The sequence below is a fragment of the Scomber japonicus genome, chromosome 14 (assembly GCF_027409825.1).
Source record: "Scomber japonicus isolate fScoJap1 chromosome 14, fScoJap1.pri, whole genome shotgun sequence".
NCBI classification, from domain to species: Eukaryota; Metazoa; Chordata; class Actinopteri; order Scombriformes; family Scombridae; genus Scomber; species Scomber japonicus.
The window spans coordinates 31745197-31761544 of NC_070591.1; the positions used below are offsets into that span (position 1 = coordinate 31745197).

The 16348-nt window shown below is 41.0% G+C and overlaps 1 protein-coding gene across 1 annotated transcript; it reads right to left on the reverse strand.

Moving 5' to 3' along the window:
* Positions 1–3790: 3790 nt before the first annotated feature.
* On the reverse strand, positions 3791–9487 carry fgf8a (fibroblast growth factor 8a). Its single transcript, XM_053333100.1, has 5 exons — positions 9456–9487; positions 9320–9356; positions 8301–8481; positions 6166–6272; positions 3791–4075 (listed from the first exon to the last, which is right to left on the reverse strand). The coding sequence occupies exons 1-5, from the start codon at positions 9485–9487 to the stop codon at positions 3791–3793; spliced, it is 642 nt and encodes a 213-aa protein (XP_053189075.1).
* Positions 9488–16348: the final 6861 nt, after the last annotated feature.

Consider the following 16348-nt stretch of genomic DNA (forward strand, 5'->3'; position numbering starts at 1 on the left):
AGATATTGAAACAAATGTATAATATGCCCTAAAAATGGACTAATAGGTCACAGTGTCAAAGTTATAAAAACTACGGTGCACAGAAATGATCAGGATGTAGTTAGCCTAGCCTAGCTTAGCTTGTTTAACCTACATACAAACAGACAGGTAGAAATAACATGTAATTGACATTTTGGGGGTAGTTACTTGGTGGAACTCCTCTGGCAAACAACAGTCTGGGTTTCCAGGTTTGGTACCATTGTGCCAGTAGAAAAAACCCAGAAGCTTTGCTCACCAACTGAATATGGAAACCCACGCTCTGACCAGAGACTGCACAGAAATGCTGGGAGGATCAGTTCCTCTGAATAAACAACACAATACAATGTTAGTCCATGTACTCTAGAACAACACACTGACATGTTTCTGCTCTGACAGACCTATCAGCAGGACCACATCAACTGTCTCTGCCTTCAAAACAATTCCAAATCACTGTTGGAAAAACTAGTATGTGACAAGGCTGTTGTTAAAATTTGGTTAGGTTTATGTAACATTGTGGTTTGGTACTAAGTACTAATTCATTAGTTTGGTAGTGGACCTTTGTCAACAACAAACAAAAGCAACCATGTTGTTAAGGTTAGGGGATAATTGTGGTGATGCTTTAAATTAAAATCACAGCTAGAAACAAGAAATGAACAGCAGTCTGCATGTTTAGGTAATGTTAAGGTTGTGCTGTTAACCTCACAAAGACTTTGTTGCTCTACAGTGTTGGGCAAGTTACTTAAAAATTGCAATTGCAATCAATTACTAATTACATAATACTGACTGTAGAAGTAATTTACTCAGCAGCAAAAATAACATTGCTCTTTACTGTGATGAGGTCCTATTCAGACCAAATTAGGCGGTGCTGTGCACTGCTGCAGAGTTGTATGGAGGTGTGGGGGTGTTTCTGCTCTAGAAATAAACCACTGTGAAATAATCCAAAAATAATGTCGTACTGATTTGCTCTCAGCTCTCTCTCTTCTTAAAATGAGTTGGGAAGCCGACAGCAAAGTCTAACTTAACATTATCAAATGAAGAGAATTGTCCTCCCCCCAGCCTAACATCTCTGTCCTCCTTCATGGCAGGGTTTTACAGCTCTGATCAGTCTGATCACAAGCTGTGATTGGCCACCGTGTGACATGTGGTTAATTGAGAAGTTGATTTTGGATAAACTTTCTTGCTGCTGGCTGGTGCAGTGCCACATGCAACCTAAACGCATTGCCCCATTCAAATGAATGGGAGAACTGGTGTTTTTGCACAGACTGGTCTGAATACAGCCTTACTCAGCCACTGGCTCCATCAAAGTTTCAGAATCCTCCACAACCACACACTATGTCTTTTGTATTTATCATATGTAGAAATTGAAAATGAGATGTCTGTGGTTTAACAAGCAAGCAGGAAACAATTCAGAAGGATTCATGTACCAACCTGCAGCTAGCGTTAGCGTAGCCTCAGTAACTATACAACACTTCAAAAATCCAGACCGAAACTAAGACGCTGCCCCCCCAAGTGTAAAAATAACATAGTGTTACTGGAATTAGTGACTAATATGATTACTTCAGAATGTAACCTTCAAACTAATTGTTACTGAAAAACGTAATTGTCTTTCTGTAATGAGTTACCTCCCAAACTGTTGATCTACATACTCAACAGGCATCCAACAATTTAATACAGAGCTCTGTAGTTTTTGTACTAAAATACTTATGACTTGTATTTGAATAGCCCCTGCTCTATAATTACCTTTGCTTCCATCACTGTGGCCACTAGATGGCGCTGTCACTTGAACGTAAATATATGTTCTTTTGAAGCACTTGTTGAAATATCCCATGAGGATGCAAAAAGCTTTGGCTATTACCTCCTTCTAAAACCACACATTGACATATTTACATTTGAACTAGGGCTGTCAAACGATTAATTTTTTAATCGAGATTAATCGCAGAATTTCCATAGTTAATCGAGATTAATCACGGCATTTCCATAGTTAATCGTGATTAATCGCATTTTGAATTGCATGTTTAAAATCCTGTTATTTTACATTTCAAGGCAGTTTTAAGCCCATAATGTAAAGCATTTCTTACCAGAGTGTCTTAACTGGGAATCACGGCTCTGCTGCGACTCCCACACTCCAAAATGGTACTTTGGTGGAGCTGAGGCTCGCTTGGCTGCACCTGGGTGTTTAGCGTGGAGGTGCTAACTCAAACTCGACGTACTCCGGTGGTAGTTAAACTCCGTTTGACACAGGTTGCATTTTACTTTTGACTTGTCAACTGAACCGTCTGGAAGTTTTTTAAAGTTAAACAAGCCGTTCAAAAGTCCAGTAGCTCTCTTACTTTCCATCACCGCGGTAGGTTTACTGCAGGAGGCCACTTCAAAGCATAGCGCTACAGCTAGAGGAGCTGTCTACGGGTGAGTAGAAGGGACAAAAATGCTTGCAAAATTAAAATGCGATTAAAAAAAATAAACGCGTTATGGATTGCATTAATCTAATCGCGATTAACGCATTAACGCTGACAGCCCTAATTTAAACAGTCAGTGTGTATTATTGAACTTCAGATGGAGCTAGACTGGCTGTTCCTATCTGCATCCAGTCTTAATGCTTATCTAGGCTAACCAGAGCTCAGAGCTTAATACAATTTCTATACATTGTTGATTTGTATGTTTCCCAGAATTTCCCAGAATGTTGACTGTTTATTTGAAAAGTTTATAGATTACCTCTAATGAACAAATGGCCAAGTTAAAAAAAACATTACCAGTAAAGCTTCATAATCAACCCAGGAGCCACTATCAGTGGATCTCAAAAGGATATCTTAAAAGACCACAAATACATTCATATTAACACTAAGCTTAACTAAGTATGAAAGTATCAATAATAATGGCGGTCAGTAAAGCAGTCCAAAGCAAGCATGTACCAAACAAGAGTTTAATATCAGTATTCTAATGTACATTTATTACACATTTTAAATAAATATTCCATCCTTAAATTTATTTTACACATCCTCAAATAAAAATATATTTATATATGTATAAAAAAAGACATACAAGGGGCAACAAGAACACAAGAGGGTGAGGGGTAGTAGGTTTGTTTAGGGGTTCTTACACTTCTATGTATTTTCTACACATCAATTTTACAGTCAGAACAGGAAACCTGTAATTATCAAATGTAGCTGCCCCATTGCTCCATCAGACACTCCTACAGTTGTTTGCTTTAACTGTGTGACACAGAATGATGCAGCATCTAGCAAGAGGCTAAACCCTGCAGTGTTACCACCATGTGTTTATGCAACGTTTACTGAACCCCAGTGCTCTCCAACACAGTGTGTGACAGTTTGTGTCTCTGAACGCAGCATTCCCTGGCAGTGTGGTCAATCGGGGCCCTTCAAGTCTCCTTGAGCAGCAGGCAAGAGTCCAAAAAATGACTCCGCTGTTCACAATGACATAAAAAAACAATACAACGCACTCTACTAAGATGTCCCCGATAAGTCAATGAGTTATGAGCATCTAAAAACAAACTTTTCTCTTGCTTTTTTTTTTACATAAGTCAGTACTAAAAGTCTGAAGTACAAAAATAGATTTCTCATGTTTTTTTCTATTTACAGTTTTTTTAACTTTGAGAAAAATAGAAAACAAGCTACACATTAAGATATAGTAACGCACAGTATAAAAATGTCTCGAGGTGTGTTTTTTTGGAGAGCAGAGGAATGTTTCAGCTCCTGATAATTCAGTCTGTCGGTTTCTCCTCTTTCTCTCTCTCTCCTTGCTATCTTCCTCCTCCTCAGCGCTCTGAAGAGTATCGTGTACGTTTAGTCCTTTGACTGAAGGGGTATTGGATGAAGTCAAAAGGCCGGTGGTGGCTTGGATGGGCAGGCTGCTGGCCCTTCGGCAGCCTCTTCATGAAATGGACCTCGCGTTGGTGCTGGCGTGTCTGTGAGCCTTTCCTCGGTCGCCCCCGGCGGGTGAAGGCCATGTACCAGCCCTCGTAGCGAGCATTCCTCAATGCAGTGTAGTTGTTCTCTAGTACAATCTCAGTGAAGATACAGTCTCTGCCTTGTCCGTTTTTCTACAGAAGCAAACACAGAAAAACAGTCAGTTGGAATGTTCACAGAGGACAACTCAATGAAGATTTACAGATGGATGAAATATCATATGTATAAAGGCTTCCCTGTGCAGCCTGTCCCCTGCATGTACACACGCACACATGCATATTCTCTCTCTCTCTCTCTCTCTCTCTCTCTCTCTCTCACTCAGTCACACACACACACACACACACACACACAGCCCTCCCCTCATACTGTACATGCAGCATATGCTACAGTCATTACAGATCAGAGAGAGGGGGATGACAGTAAGCGATGACTCTTCTCCCCCTTCAACAAACATCCAGCAGCCCTCGTGGGTCAGTAGCTGCAGGACGGAGGTTCTAGCCATAAAGCCTTAATCAGCCACCGAGCGTCACTTTCACTCCTGGTTTGTGTTGCATATGTGGTTAAATAACATGTTATGTGGTTAAATGTGACCATCCAGGACCTCTACATCAATCGATACATCCTTAAATACTTCTTAGCAGCTCTCTGCTGTGTTCAATTAAGGCCTCAACAGATCAACTTGATGACTTTAAGAGAACTGTAATCTTTACTTGGTGATATCATCAAGTACCATCAACATTATACAATTAATCAGTAATCCATAATTAATATTAGTAATAAAATGTACAGTGAGGTCAGCTGAAACAGCATCTACTGGACATGGGCACACAGTGCTAGGCTACTGTAATAAGCTCCCACCTTTTCGGACAAAATAATGTGATAAAAATAGTCATGATGCACCCATGTGCACACACATATCCAAAAGACACACTCTGTTTATTCCTTCTCTCTTCACACACGTGTGTGTGTGTGTGTGTGTGACACACGCACGCACGCACGCACGCACGCACACACACACACACACACACACACACACACTGTGGCTGGGGCAGGCTGTGACTGGGCCGGTAGCTCGGGGCAGATGGTGTGCATGGCAGGGTGCTGGGTGAGCGGGGGAGTGTGTGTGTGTGTGTGTGTGTGTGTGTGTGTGTGTGTGTGTGCGGGGATGGGGGGTGCAGTGTGCAGGGAGGCTGGCAGCTCTGTTTATTAGCCGTCACAGTAAGAGAGGGGCACTGAGATAACCTCAGCCTGAAACACACACCTACACACTCACATAAGAAAACACACCAGTTTAAAGGCTATAATACAAACATCATGCAAGACTAGCTGCCATTCAGTCATCATCAGCCTCCATTATATCGTCTAAACAATCTGATCATAGAAGCATCAAACAAAACTGAAATGATGTAGCTGGTCATCCTGAAGTCATGACAACACCGAAATCACACACAAAAAGTTAAACCAGTACCACATGTTAAACATTAAGAATAATAGTAGGATACTACTATGACCTGAAACTAGATTTTACAGATCTGGCCTAATTCTTATTAACAACAAATCCAACTGAAAGACACAAAAATAAAAAATAGTTTTCTAAACACTGGTCACTGTAGTTTTTTTCCAAACCTTATTCAAACATAAAGAAATTGTGCATTTTGTTGGGGACTATTTTCTGAAGCAGAATGAGATATATTAGGCTTTACATGGAACACTTAGCAGTAGGATTAATTCATTATTGGTTTTACTCTTTTGTTGAATTTGTTGTCAATAAGATAAATGTAGAATAGTCATGTGGGCTAATGATCTGCTGTGCAGTGATATTAGGATGCACACAGTCTATTATCATCACACACATTTTAGTCCTATAGACACAAGTGAATGTAGTCCCAGGTCATTCAAAATAACATTGTCATTTAATATATTTACTGTAAATATTAGCTGGCCTTAACAGATGATTTAGCTTTAGAGCTTCTACAACTTTTCACAAAATGTAGTCTAAAGACAAGCAAACGGACAAATGGCTGATTTTGATCTCAACAATTGAACTTCTGCTGTTAACAATTAGCCTCAGAGTTTTCCTTTACACCACACAAATCTAGGAGACAAACCCTAAATCCTTCTCTAACTGTGCTGCTACAACCGTTGACATTTTGACCTCAGCTACAATAAGTTAGCCAACCTTTTGCTTCAACTTCTGCTGGTTGAGCTCAGAGTTTCACCTCACCTTGCCGATGAGCTTCCCCCTCTTGTTCATGCAGATGTAGAAGCCGGTCTCAGCTCCCTTGATGCGTACTCGACTCCCAAATGTGTCGGTTTCCACAATGAGTTTAGCTAAAGAAAATAAATAGAGAAAGAGCTTAATTAACAACTAGGTCTGATAGAAGCACTGTGAGGGTGGTAACATGTTCAGCATGAGGTGGCTTTTTTGCTGAAATATTTTTTAAACATTGAATGAATGACTTAACAGTGTGCATGCATGTGTGCACGGACATAAAAACATTGACAACACTTGGAAAAATCTTTGAGTGTGTTCTCAAACATGCATAGTCTCAATCCTCTCTCTCTCTGTCTCACTCTCCCTTTCTCTCTCTCTCTCACATACACACACACACACGCACCCACACACACAAATGCATGCACACACACACACACACTCACACTGAAACCTGTGGGACCATTCTTGGGGATTTATGCAAGCTAAAATTCTTGCAAAATGATAAAACCACGTGTCTCGCAATTCTTTGAAAGCTAAAGAGGCGACCCTGGCAGGCCCATCAAGAATTCCTTTTCAAATAAATCTGCATTGCCCTCACACATAAAGCTCCACATTTATCTCTATATCCCAAGAAGTACTGAAAGACACAGGAAATATGGACAGTTGCATTTTTGTGGTGCTTTTCAACAAGATAAAAAAAGTAGTCTGGATTTATAAATGTGAGTGAATTTGCAGAATGACAGATAATGTGTTTGTACAGGTTCTGTCCAGTCTGCTGCACACCATGTCTTTGAATCAGCATTGCAGCAATTCCACATTCTCACAGATATTGATCAAGAACACTGAAATCAAATAGCTAGATGAGCATATATGAATTCTATTTGAATCCACATTGTCTCATTAAAATGGTTCCATGGCATCGGCCACACAGTTAGAGATGTGACCAGCAGTTATAATGGCAAAGTCTGAGTTAAAGAAAGACGTGGGACACACACACACACACACCCATTACCACTCTGACACTTTCTCTCTCTTATATGACTTGAGGTGACCTGAATAGCTCATGGCCACACACATGCACAAGATTACGTGAGCTACATGTGTGCTCCATGCCTGTGCAGCAGCAAACACACTGTGATAATACACATTTTATTGAAAGACTTAATGCTCTTTATGAAATTGAATCTACTCTAAATAAAACAGAAACTGTACGCCAGCGTGACTGCAAAGCTCAACAACGCCGGTTTAGCTTCTAAAGCTGGATGGAGTGGGGTGGTGGGGGGTGGGGGGTTGGAGCTATGCAGGAAATGTTCAGGAGGTAGAAGTTAGATGACTTCTAATGTCTCTTCCAGACTTTCAGGATCTCTAGAGGATCATCTCCAGCACCATCTACAATCCAGTGGGTAGTTACTCTGAGCTGAAGCTGCAAGCTCCCCCCCCCCCCAACACATCCACACACACACATCAGTAGTGACTAGGATCACAAATGGTGCAAAGAATGACCTTCTCTATGATTCAACCAAGTTTTTCCTCATTTAGGGAATTACAGCATCTTGAAACAAGGCAGAATTCTCATATCACTGAATGAATAATTAAGAAATTCAGCATTAGTAATGATCCTCACTTGTTTTATATACAGGTTTTAAGTTTAAATTGCTTCAGGATATACAGCCATTATTTCACTATTCAAATGACATAATAATGGTCTTGAGCCATCTTAAAAAGCTGCATTGAAAATGTTCGCTCACAGTAGAAAATTAATTCTAGAAGAGATTAATAAAAAAGCAATACGTTAAAAAATCATATTTAAATATTGCAGGACAGCGAGACTATTATGTAATAGCGACATATTTTAAAATAATTGCATGGAGAAGTGCATGAAATTAAATTCAAAACCCTGAAATGTACATGCGTTAAGAGACTTTGAAGTACGCAGAGTGAAAATGTTCCTTTCGCTCAATGAGCATAAATGGATAATGTACATAAAACTAAATATATCGAGATTATTCGTTTATTGGAGCCAAAATCTAACCAAAACTGTTTAAATCTGTTTTTTTAACGATGCAAAAACACATCAAATTGACGGTATGATTGATATTAAAATATATCATTTGTATTGTGTGTAGTGAATTGCGGGGCCTTACCGTGCACATCTCCATCGTCGGCCATGGCGTTGATCTTCTTGTTGGGCAGGACCTGCACGTGCTTGCCGCTGGTCCGGCTGTACAGCTGGTAGATCCGGATCAACCTGCGGCTCTTGAGGTCTGTCACTTTGCTCTGCTCGCTTACATGCTGCGTGAAATTAGGCGGGGACTGATTGGTTACCTGTCAGAAATTAGATGTCATCACAATCAGTATGTGTACATTTATCTTTTTTTTAATTATTATTATTCTTATTTTAACTGGCATTAATTTGCACAAAAGAGAGATGAAAAGTCAAATCTTGACTAAAATACTGAGGGTGCGTTTGGGTTACTGTAGGAAATCTTAATCACAGAGGGAAAATGTATCATAACGCAATAACAGCTTGTTGTTGTTTTTTCCCGAGTGACAAGTGTAACAAGTTCCAGGAGAACTGATGCCAAACAAAATTAACAGCTTCCAAAAAAGACGCACGGTGTGATTATAGGTTGTGTTGACAGGAGAATGCGCGCCACAGCACACAGACAGACAAAAAAAAAGACCAAACAAAATCACAAACGGAATGACTGCTCAACTTCTCAGTCTCTAGTAGTCGCTGACTTTAACCTCACACTAACCCTAACTGTGATGGAATGACTGCTGCTGCTGATGGAAACATTGGCCCTCCTTCATTTTCAACCCCACGAAATTTTTCACAAGATTCGCAAGCATATCCCCGTGCGCTGATGCCCACGCTTGTGCTCGCGTGTCCTGTGCCAGGTGCCGGTCTGTTCATCAGCAACCTGCCAGCAGGCCGCGCGCCCCGTTGCCCGCCGCGCCGTGGGAGCCATCCGATATTGTTGTATCACATAATGTTCTGATGATTCCTCACCTTTACTGCTCTGTTAGTGCGTTATGCATCACAAGCTTGGCTGCCATTAGTTTTAGAGATTTTTGAACCTTATCATATTATAATGTCCACAATATATATATTAAAAAAACATTTATATTTATATAAAAAATAATAAAAGCAGTGACGTACCTGAGCATAATAGCAAAATGCAAATAAATGTAGAAACCTGCAAAGAAGAAGAAAAACATGCGTTAAGTCACTTCATTCAAAGCTGCGTTTAGAAGTATTAACAGAGTAAAGAGTGGATGTGAGGAAAGGCACTCACAGATAGCTGAGTCTGGATGGGATGGGTCTCATGGTGGATGGAGGTGAAGAGCCAGCTTCCAGTAGATAAATTCTGACCAGGATCCTTTCAGAGCTGCGAACTCCAATTGATTTCGTTGGAAATAAAAACGATCAAGTCCAAAAGATTTCAGTGAAATCCACAAAAAGGTCAGAGGTGCTGGTAGAGAGGCTCATCAACGCACAGTGGACTCATTCTTTTACCAAATCAATGTCCATCACAGGCAAGCTCCTGCTCCGCTGAAAAAACTGAATAACAGTGATGAATGATCACGGCTGATTACAATAAAGAGCGTCTGGTTCTGCCAGCTGGCTACACAAAGTTTAAGTGCACTTGCAGAAGCGGAGCAGAACGTTGAAGTTATAAGAAAAGCGCTGTAGGATTGAAATCCTTATTTTTTACAAAGAAGATAAAACCCTGATGCAAGGAGAAAATCATCCGGGCTGTCAGACTTATTCCGTCTGGTTTGTAATCCCTGTGGTCCTCCGCGGCCTTCAGGTGTGTGATCCTTTGCAGATGAGACTCGGCTTGGCTCTGGCTCCTCAGTGCTCTCGGAGTGGCTCGATGCTCGGCTGTGGCAGGACTGCAGGCAGGACGCTCTTTCACTGCACTCTCTGCTCCCATCCCACACCGCTGTCAAGCCTCTCACTCTCCGCTCACACACCCCCGGTTAAAATGGCAGGCTGATCTACTAAGAACAAGCCCCCTTTTTCTGCAGAACAAAAGCAGACAGCCCCCACTCTCCCTTCCCTCCCCCTTTGAGTCAAAACATCTCTTTACCTGAGGAGCGGTTCACACTTGACAGGGGGAGAAATAGGCGAGGATGAGCCTGGCTGGAACAGCTTACACTCAAATCAAATATTACCCTAACCCTCTCATCATGGACATAACAGTGAGTGCATTAATTATGTTATGATAAATCATCGGTAACTTGATGACCCCACAGACCCTCTCCTCTCCTCTCCTCTCCTCCCTGTTCAGCAAGGCTCGCGTGTTTCCAGTTTTGGAGCTTCTCGGCTTTGTGTATTGACAGAGCAAAGTGTGAGACATATTAAAAGGATTACAGGCGATTAGCGTTTTTAAAATGCCTCCTCCCTTCATTTGATAAAGAGAGAAGCCTCTTCTCGCCTTAAAGGTTTAATTGACAAACATACTTTTAAAGACTTATTCATGACTTCAAACTCAAAGCAATAAATTAAACTCTGGAAAACTTAGAACAATTCAATTCATTAATAACAATCAGACAGCAGAAGGACTGCACATTCACACCTCGCAGCCTGGTCAATGACATTAACCAGGCCATTTTTTTTTATTTACACACAAACCACATAATTATCTGCAAACCACACCCTTTTATTAATGAACAACCATTAAACGTGACCATTATCAGTTAGACTTTATTGATTGATTTGACAATTAATTAGACTGCGTGCTCTCTCAGTATCGGCTGCAACAAGAGCACAGAAACTCAGTCTGGTAAATAAACACCTTTTTAGGAGTCATTAAATTAGCAGGTAAAGACTTCAAGTGGCCCATTGAGAACAGAACTCTGCTCTGTCTGTAGTGTAAAGCGACTTCAGACTACTCAACCATCTGAGAGGTGCACTTTCTTAAAAGTGACTGTTAGAAGACATCCTTGCGCATCATTACATCCCACTTGAATTCTCAAGCAGCTCACAACCATCAGAGAACATGATTTCACTGTATGCCTGTCATATAGAATTGAGCCACCAGTGGGCGCTCCAGAGGAGATAGTTAGGTGTGGGCCCCGGTGTCCTTAATGATGTATTAAGACAGACAGTATGCAGGACAGCGCAGGGTTGTGAATGGAGCTCTTCTGTATGTGTGGCATGCTGAAGTCTCTTCATCTGTTATCTTCTTCACTGACAGGCTTCATGTTTCTGTTTCCTTCCCTCCCTCCCATTAGCATCATCTGCCCTGTATGTGTGTGTGTGTGTGTGTGTGTGTGTGTGTGTGTGTGTGTGTGTGTGTGTGAGGGAGATAGAGTGTGAGGGGTACCAGTTAAACTTATCACCCCAATGTGAGACATAAAGTGGGTCAGAGTGTGTTAGATGATGTGAGTAAAAGTGGTGGTGCTAGACTAAAAACTGTAATGAAAGCTACTGGACTGTGTGTGTGTGTGTGTGTGTGTGTGTGTGTGTGTGTGTGTGTGTGTGTGTGTGTATGTGTGTGTGTGTGTGTGTGTGTGCATGTGATGAGCGGCAGGTAGCTGCCACTCTGTACCCTGGCTCAGGGCCTGGCTGCCCTCCCCTTAACCCCAGGAGCCCTGCATCCATCAGCAGCCCTGCAGGGGGCAAACACCCTTCCCCCTCAACTCCTATTCTCCCTCTCCTCTCTCTTTTCTCCACTTGTGACAAGGCCTTCAGTGTTGAGTTATGAAAAACATAACACAACACTGTAAATAAATACAAAATAAATTTTATAATTGACCACCCTTGTTAAAAAAAGAGCACAGGCTATATACAATATTTTTAGTTTTTCCTTCTATACTCTTGTCAGACATGTCTCTAATCAGAATTTGGACCCTAAAACAGGACACGTTAAGGGAAGCTGAATGCATTTTTCCTAAAATTGTCACCAACCATTTGTATTTTACATTAGCAGTTTTTTTCTATTTTTCTATTATCATATAATTTCAGTATGGTATATACATACTTTATATTTACATACTTAAGTTATGTCATGCATCACTGCTTTTACTGCTTCAAAGTTCTATGTTTATGTGGTAATGCATAAATGAAATGGTATGCGCTGCATTACTCTGCAACGCTAACTGACAACAATAAAATCTGGCATGATGTCTATAATGAATTTACAGAACAGGATAATTATAATGTATTACAACATGGGTCTTAAGAGCAGGGTGAAGAAACAGGAGCTGCCAGGAGATCAGACAGGTTAGTCAAACTTATCTTGAATAAAATGAAGGTGAATAATTATTATTATTATTATGGCCCATCAAACATACAGACCCAATAACTGCTCCTATTGCATTTACTGTACTTGAGAGATTATAAGGGGAATTTCAGGCTCATTCACATTCAGTTTGACCTCCAAGTACGGTGGTTCAGATCATCTGGATAAACTGGCTTGTTTCCAATCTGTCTGATCATTGGACTGCTCCTGTTTCTGTAAGACGCAAGTTACAAAACACATTCTTTAGATCTCTGAACGCTGATTTCCATACTGCAGTGAAATTAAATGATACAAGGAAGTTCTTTAAAAATAAAAAAATATACAAATGCACTCCAGACCCTCACATACAAGTGCTTTTTGATCTGATGGCCCTATTGATTGGACAATTTAGTCAAAGCCCTACAACAGTCACTGACACTTACAAAATATTGGCCAGTTTCTATGTGTAATTCTAAAAGGATTTTTTTAAGATTTGGCTGACTTATATTGCCATCACATTTAAAGTAATGACGCGCCCGTCTGAAAGGTCTTTTCTTCCCTCTTTTTCATTCTCTACCTTGGTTACATCCTCTCTCTACTCCCACACCGATATGCAGCCATCTGCAACCCCCCCCCCCCCTCCTGCTCTTCCTCCTCCCTCTGTTCTCCCTCCATCTCTTCTAAGTGACTAATGGGGACAAAATATTTGAAATTGTTCTGGCTGCTATATAATCATTGGGGGCAAATGATTCCCACCAAAAGTACATCCAGTAAGTGTGCCTGTTTTTTCCCCCAACACACAGAGTCAGATTGTCAAAACAGGAAATAGTCACATGTAGCAGCATTATGGCTAACTGCATTAGGGAATTACATCCAGTGTAGCTTCCTAACTGAACCATGCCAATATTTATTTTTGTTTGGTGGTTTGTTGGCTTTCGGTTAGACTGTAAGGAAACAAAAAAAAACTAAGTGCAAGATGATTGTGAGTCATTTCACTTTGAATGATCACGGTGATGGTGATGAGATGCAAAACCTGACAGCCTGGTGTTCAGTCAACAATCTCATTCTCACCAACAAAAAGATGAGAGATTGTAGTGGACTTTCAGAAGACAAAGAGAACACACTCCAGCTCAATGTTCATTGAAGGTGAAGCAGTGCAGACAATGTCCAGTTTCAAAGTTCTAGGAGTTTACATTACAGACGAGCTCTCCTGATCCATCCAAACTTCCACTGTCAATAGGAAGGATGAACAGGGACTCTTTTTCTGGTAAACTTCTACAGATGTACTGTGGAGAGCATCTTAACATACTGCATCACAGTGTGGTTTGTTAGTTCCACCAAGAAGGACCAGAAGGCTCTGCAACAGGTCAGTAAGGAGCCCAGAGCATTACTGGGACTCAGTTTCTGGCTATTGAGGACATTTATCAGGAGGAGCAGGACATCATCGTCTCTGACCTGTCACACCCTGAACACCACTTCCTCTACAGGCTCCCCCCTGGTAGGCAATACAGGAAACTACACACACACACACACACACACACACACACAAACAACAAGACAGCTTATTCCCACAAGTTGATAAATTGTTAAACTGCTCATCACACACACTGGACTGTTTACACTTTGTGTAATATACTACGTGCCTTTTCCCTCAATTAAAGTGTTTATTGCACTTTGAGTTGGTATTTATTTCGTTTGTTGTTTTGGGAATGTTTATTTGTATTTGTTTTTTACTCAGGGGGTGCGATCAAAATGTCATCAAAATGACAATAAAGCTTCAAATCTAAAAAAAACTGTAATATTTATATTACTAAGAGGAGATAAAACTGAAAGGGGAAAACAAAGAATGGGAGCAGAAAGACAACGTACAGTAACGTTACCGCAGAGAAACTGCTGCTGGTCCTGTTGTCACTGCTCTCCTGACAAATGAAGAAGAAAAACCTTTTTGTGCAGGGTCAGACCTGTTGCTGCCAGACTCAGAAAATCTAGCGATGTCCATGGATGAGAGTAATCCCAGCTATGTAACTACTACACATGGGTTTATTGTGTTCATCAACACTGTCATCCTGGAGACTGTAAGTGTGAGGCTGGCTGGTATAATACATAAAAAATATGATTTCAACACATAACTGAGGAACTATAGTATGTAAGTCACCTACAAATTCTGACTTTAGACTGTAAGGAAACTAAAAAGTTATCTAATACTGCTACAGGTGGCTAGTTCCTGTGTTTACTTTTCACTGCCAGACACTTAAAACATGAATCTGAGGTGAAAACGAGCACTTTCACTGGACGTAGGTCTACATCACTGTTGCGGCTGTCGACCTTTAAAGGATAATTATATATATATATATAGAGGCTGCGCTTCGGTGCCCCGTGTACTTGCATTATGCAGATATACACGGCACTCCACTGGAGCTAATTTCGTCCGAACGACTCCAAAAGACACCAAAGTTGTCTGGGTGAATAAATGGTCGTATTTTATGCTAGAAATAAGGTCCAGGTTGTAAAAACTTATCCTTTAAGTTGAGATGGACATTACCTTTACAGGACCTACAGGACTAGAATAATCCCCTGAGAAGCACATCACTTCCCTCTGTACTCCCTGATGCACTCCCAGATGTACTCCACATGCCACGTATATTCTTAAATCACTTGTATCTGCATTTTAAGAACAAATCTGCTCGTATGAATGCTTCTTGAAAGAGACCCATTGTTACAGTGTCTGCCATTTCACAAAGTAGATGAAACTGAAACAAGGCTAGTGTTTGATTTTCAAGTTTAGCAAATCCTGGATGTCTTTGTATTAAAGGAATGTCTAGAAGTGAGGTGACCCAGGAGAATGTCCGGGAACAACATTGTGTGTCATCTGCCACTGTAACTATGATATGACTATGATAAGAAAGAAAAATGAAATGAATTATGTTCATGAGGGTTCTGGTCTTCTGCTCAACAGAAGTCATGGCTGCTCCTCCAGTCACTTCCTCAGACCCCAGTCATTAGGTGGTGTGTGCCTTCAACTCCTTATCCATCTGGAGGTAGAGAGAGAGAGAGAGAGAGAGAGAGAGAGAGAGAGAGAGAGAGAGAGAGAGAGAGAGAGAGAGAGAGAGAGAGAGAGCAAGACTGGCATCTATGAACTTACAGACATTTCCAGTCTCATATCCAGGGTGTCTTTGATTGCCCCGCTGGGTTTGACCAAATATACCCTCCTTGAAGGAACACATGCTAGTAATACCCATTCCATATGAGCACTTAAACCCAGTGCAATGGCTCCAGCTTCAGCAACAGCCACTGGCCTGTTTGCCTTCTCTGCAAAGGTAAGAACTGTTCTGACACCTGGATGTGTTGAACACTGCAGGCTCAGGAGAGGAATCTGCAGAGCATCTTCATCATTGTGAGCGCTCAGCTGCCTAGAGTTGTTCCTGTGAAGTGTTGATATGTTGAGAAGTCTTTTCAGTGACATTGTCCCATTGTTACATTTGAACAAACCCCAGAAACAGGCCATTTCAGCGACTCTCCATTCAGCACATTGTCTCTGGGTGTCTAAAAATAAAAAATCATGCTCACTCGCCATAATCTGTGCTACCTCTTTGCCCACAAATGATCTGGTTGTCCAACTGACAATAAGCTTGTTTTCCTTTTAAGTCACATCAGGTCAGTTTTATTCATATAGGTTTACTATCAGCACAATGCCCTCTGTCCTTACAACCTTGATGCTGATGAGAAAAAACTCCAAATGCAGTAGATGATGTAGTAGTAGTTGAATTGGCTGAATGAAGACTGGCAGAACATAATGCTACCTGGCAAAACTTTTATCTTTCACTCCACACTGCTCTTTTCCCCCTGAGAAATATATTGTCATGTTTTGTAGACTAGTCTGTTTATATGTTTATGTCACCGTGGTAGCGTGATTAACCTGAAATAAACTTTTAGATGTTGGTGACACATAACCATACATC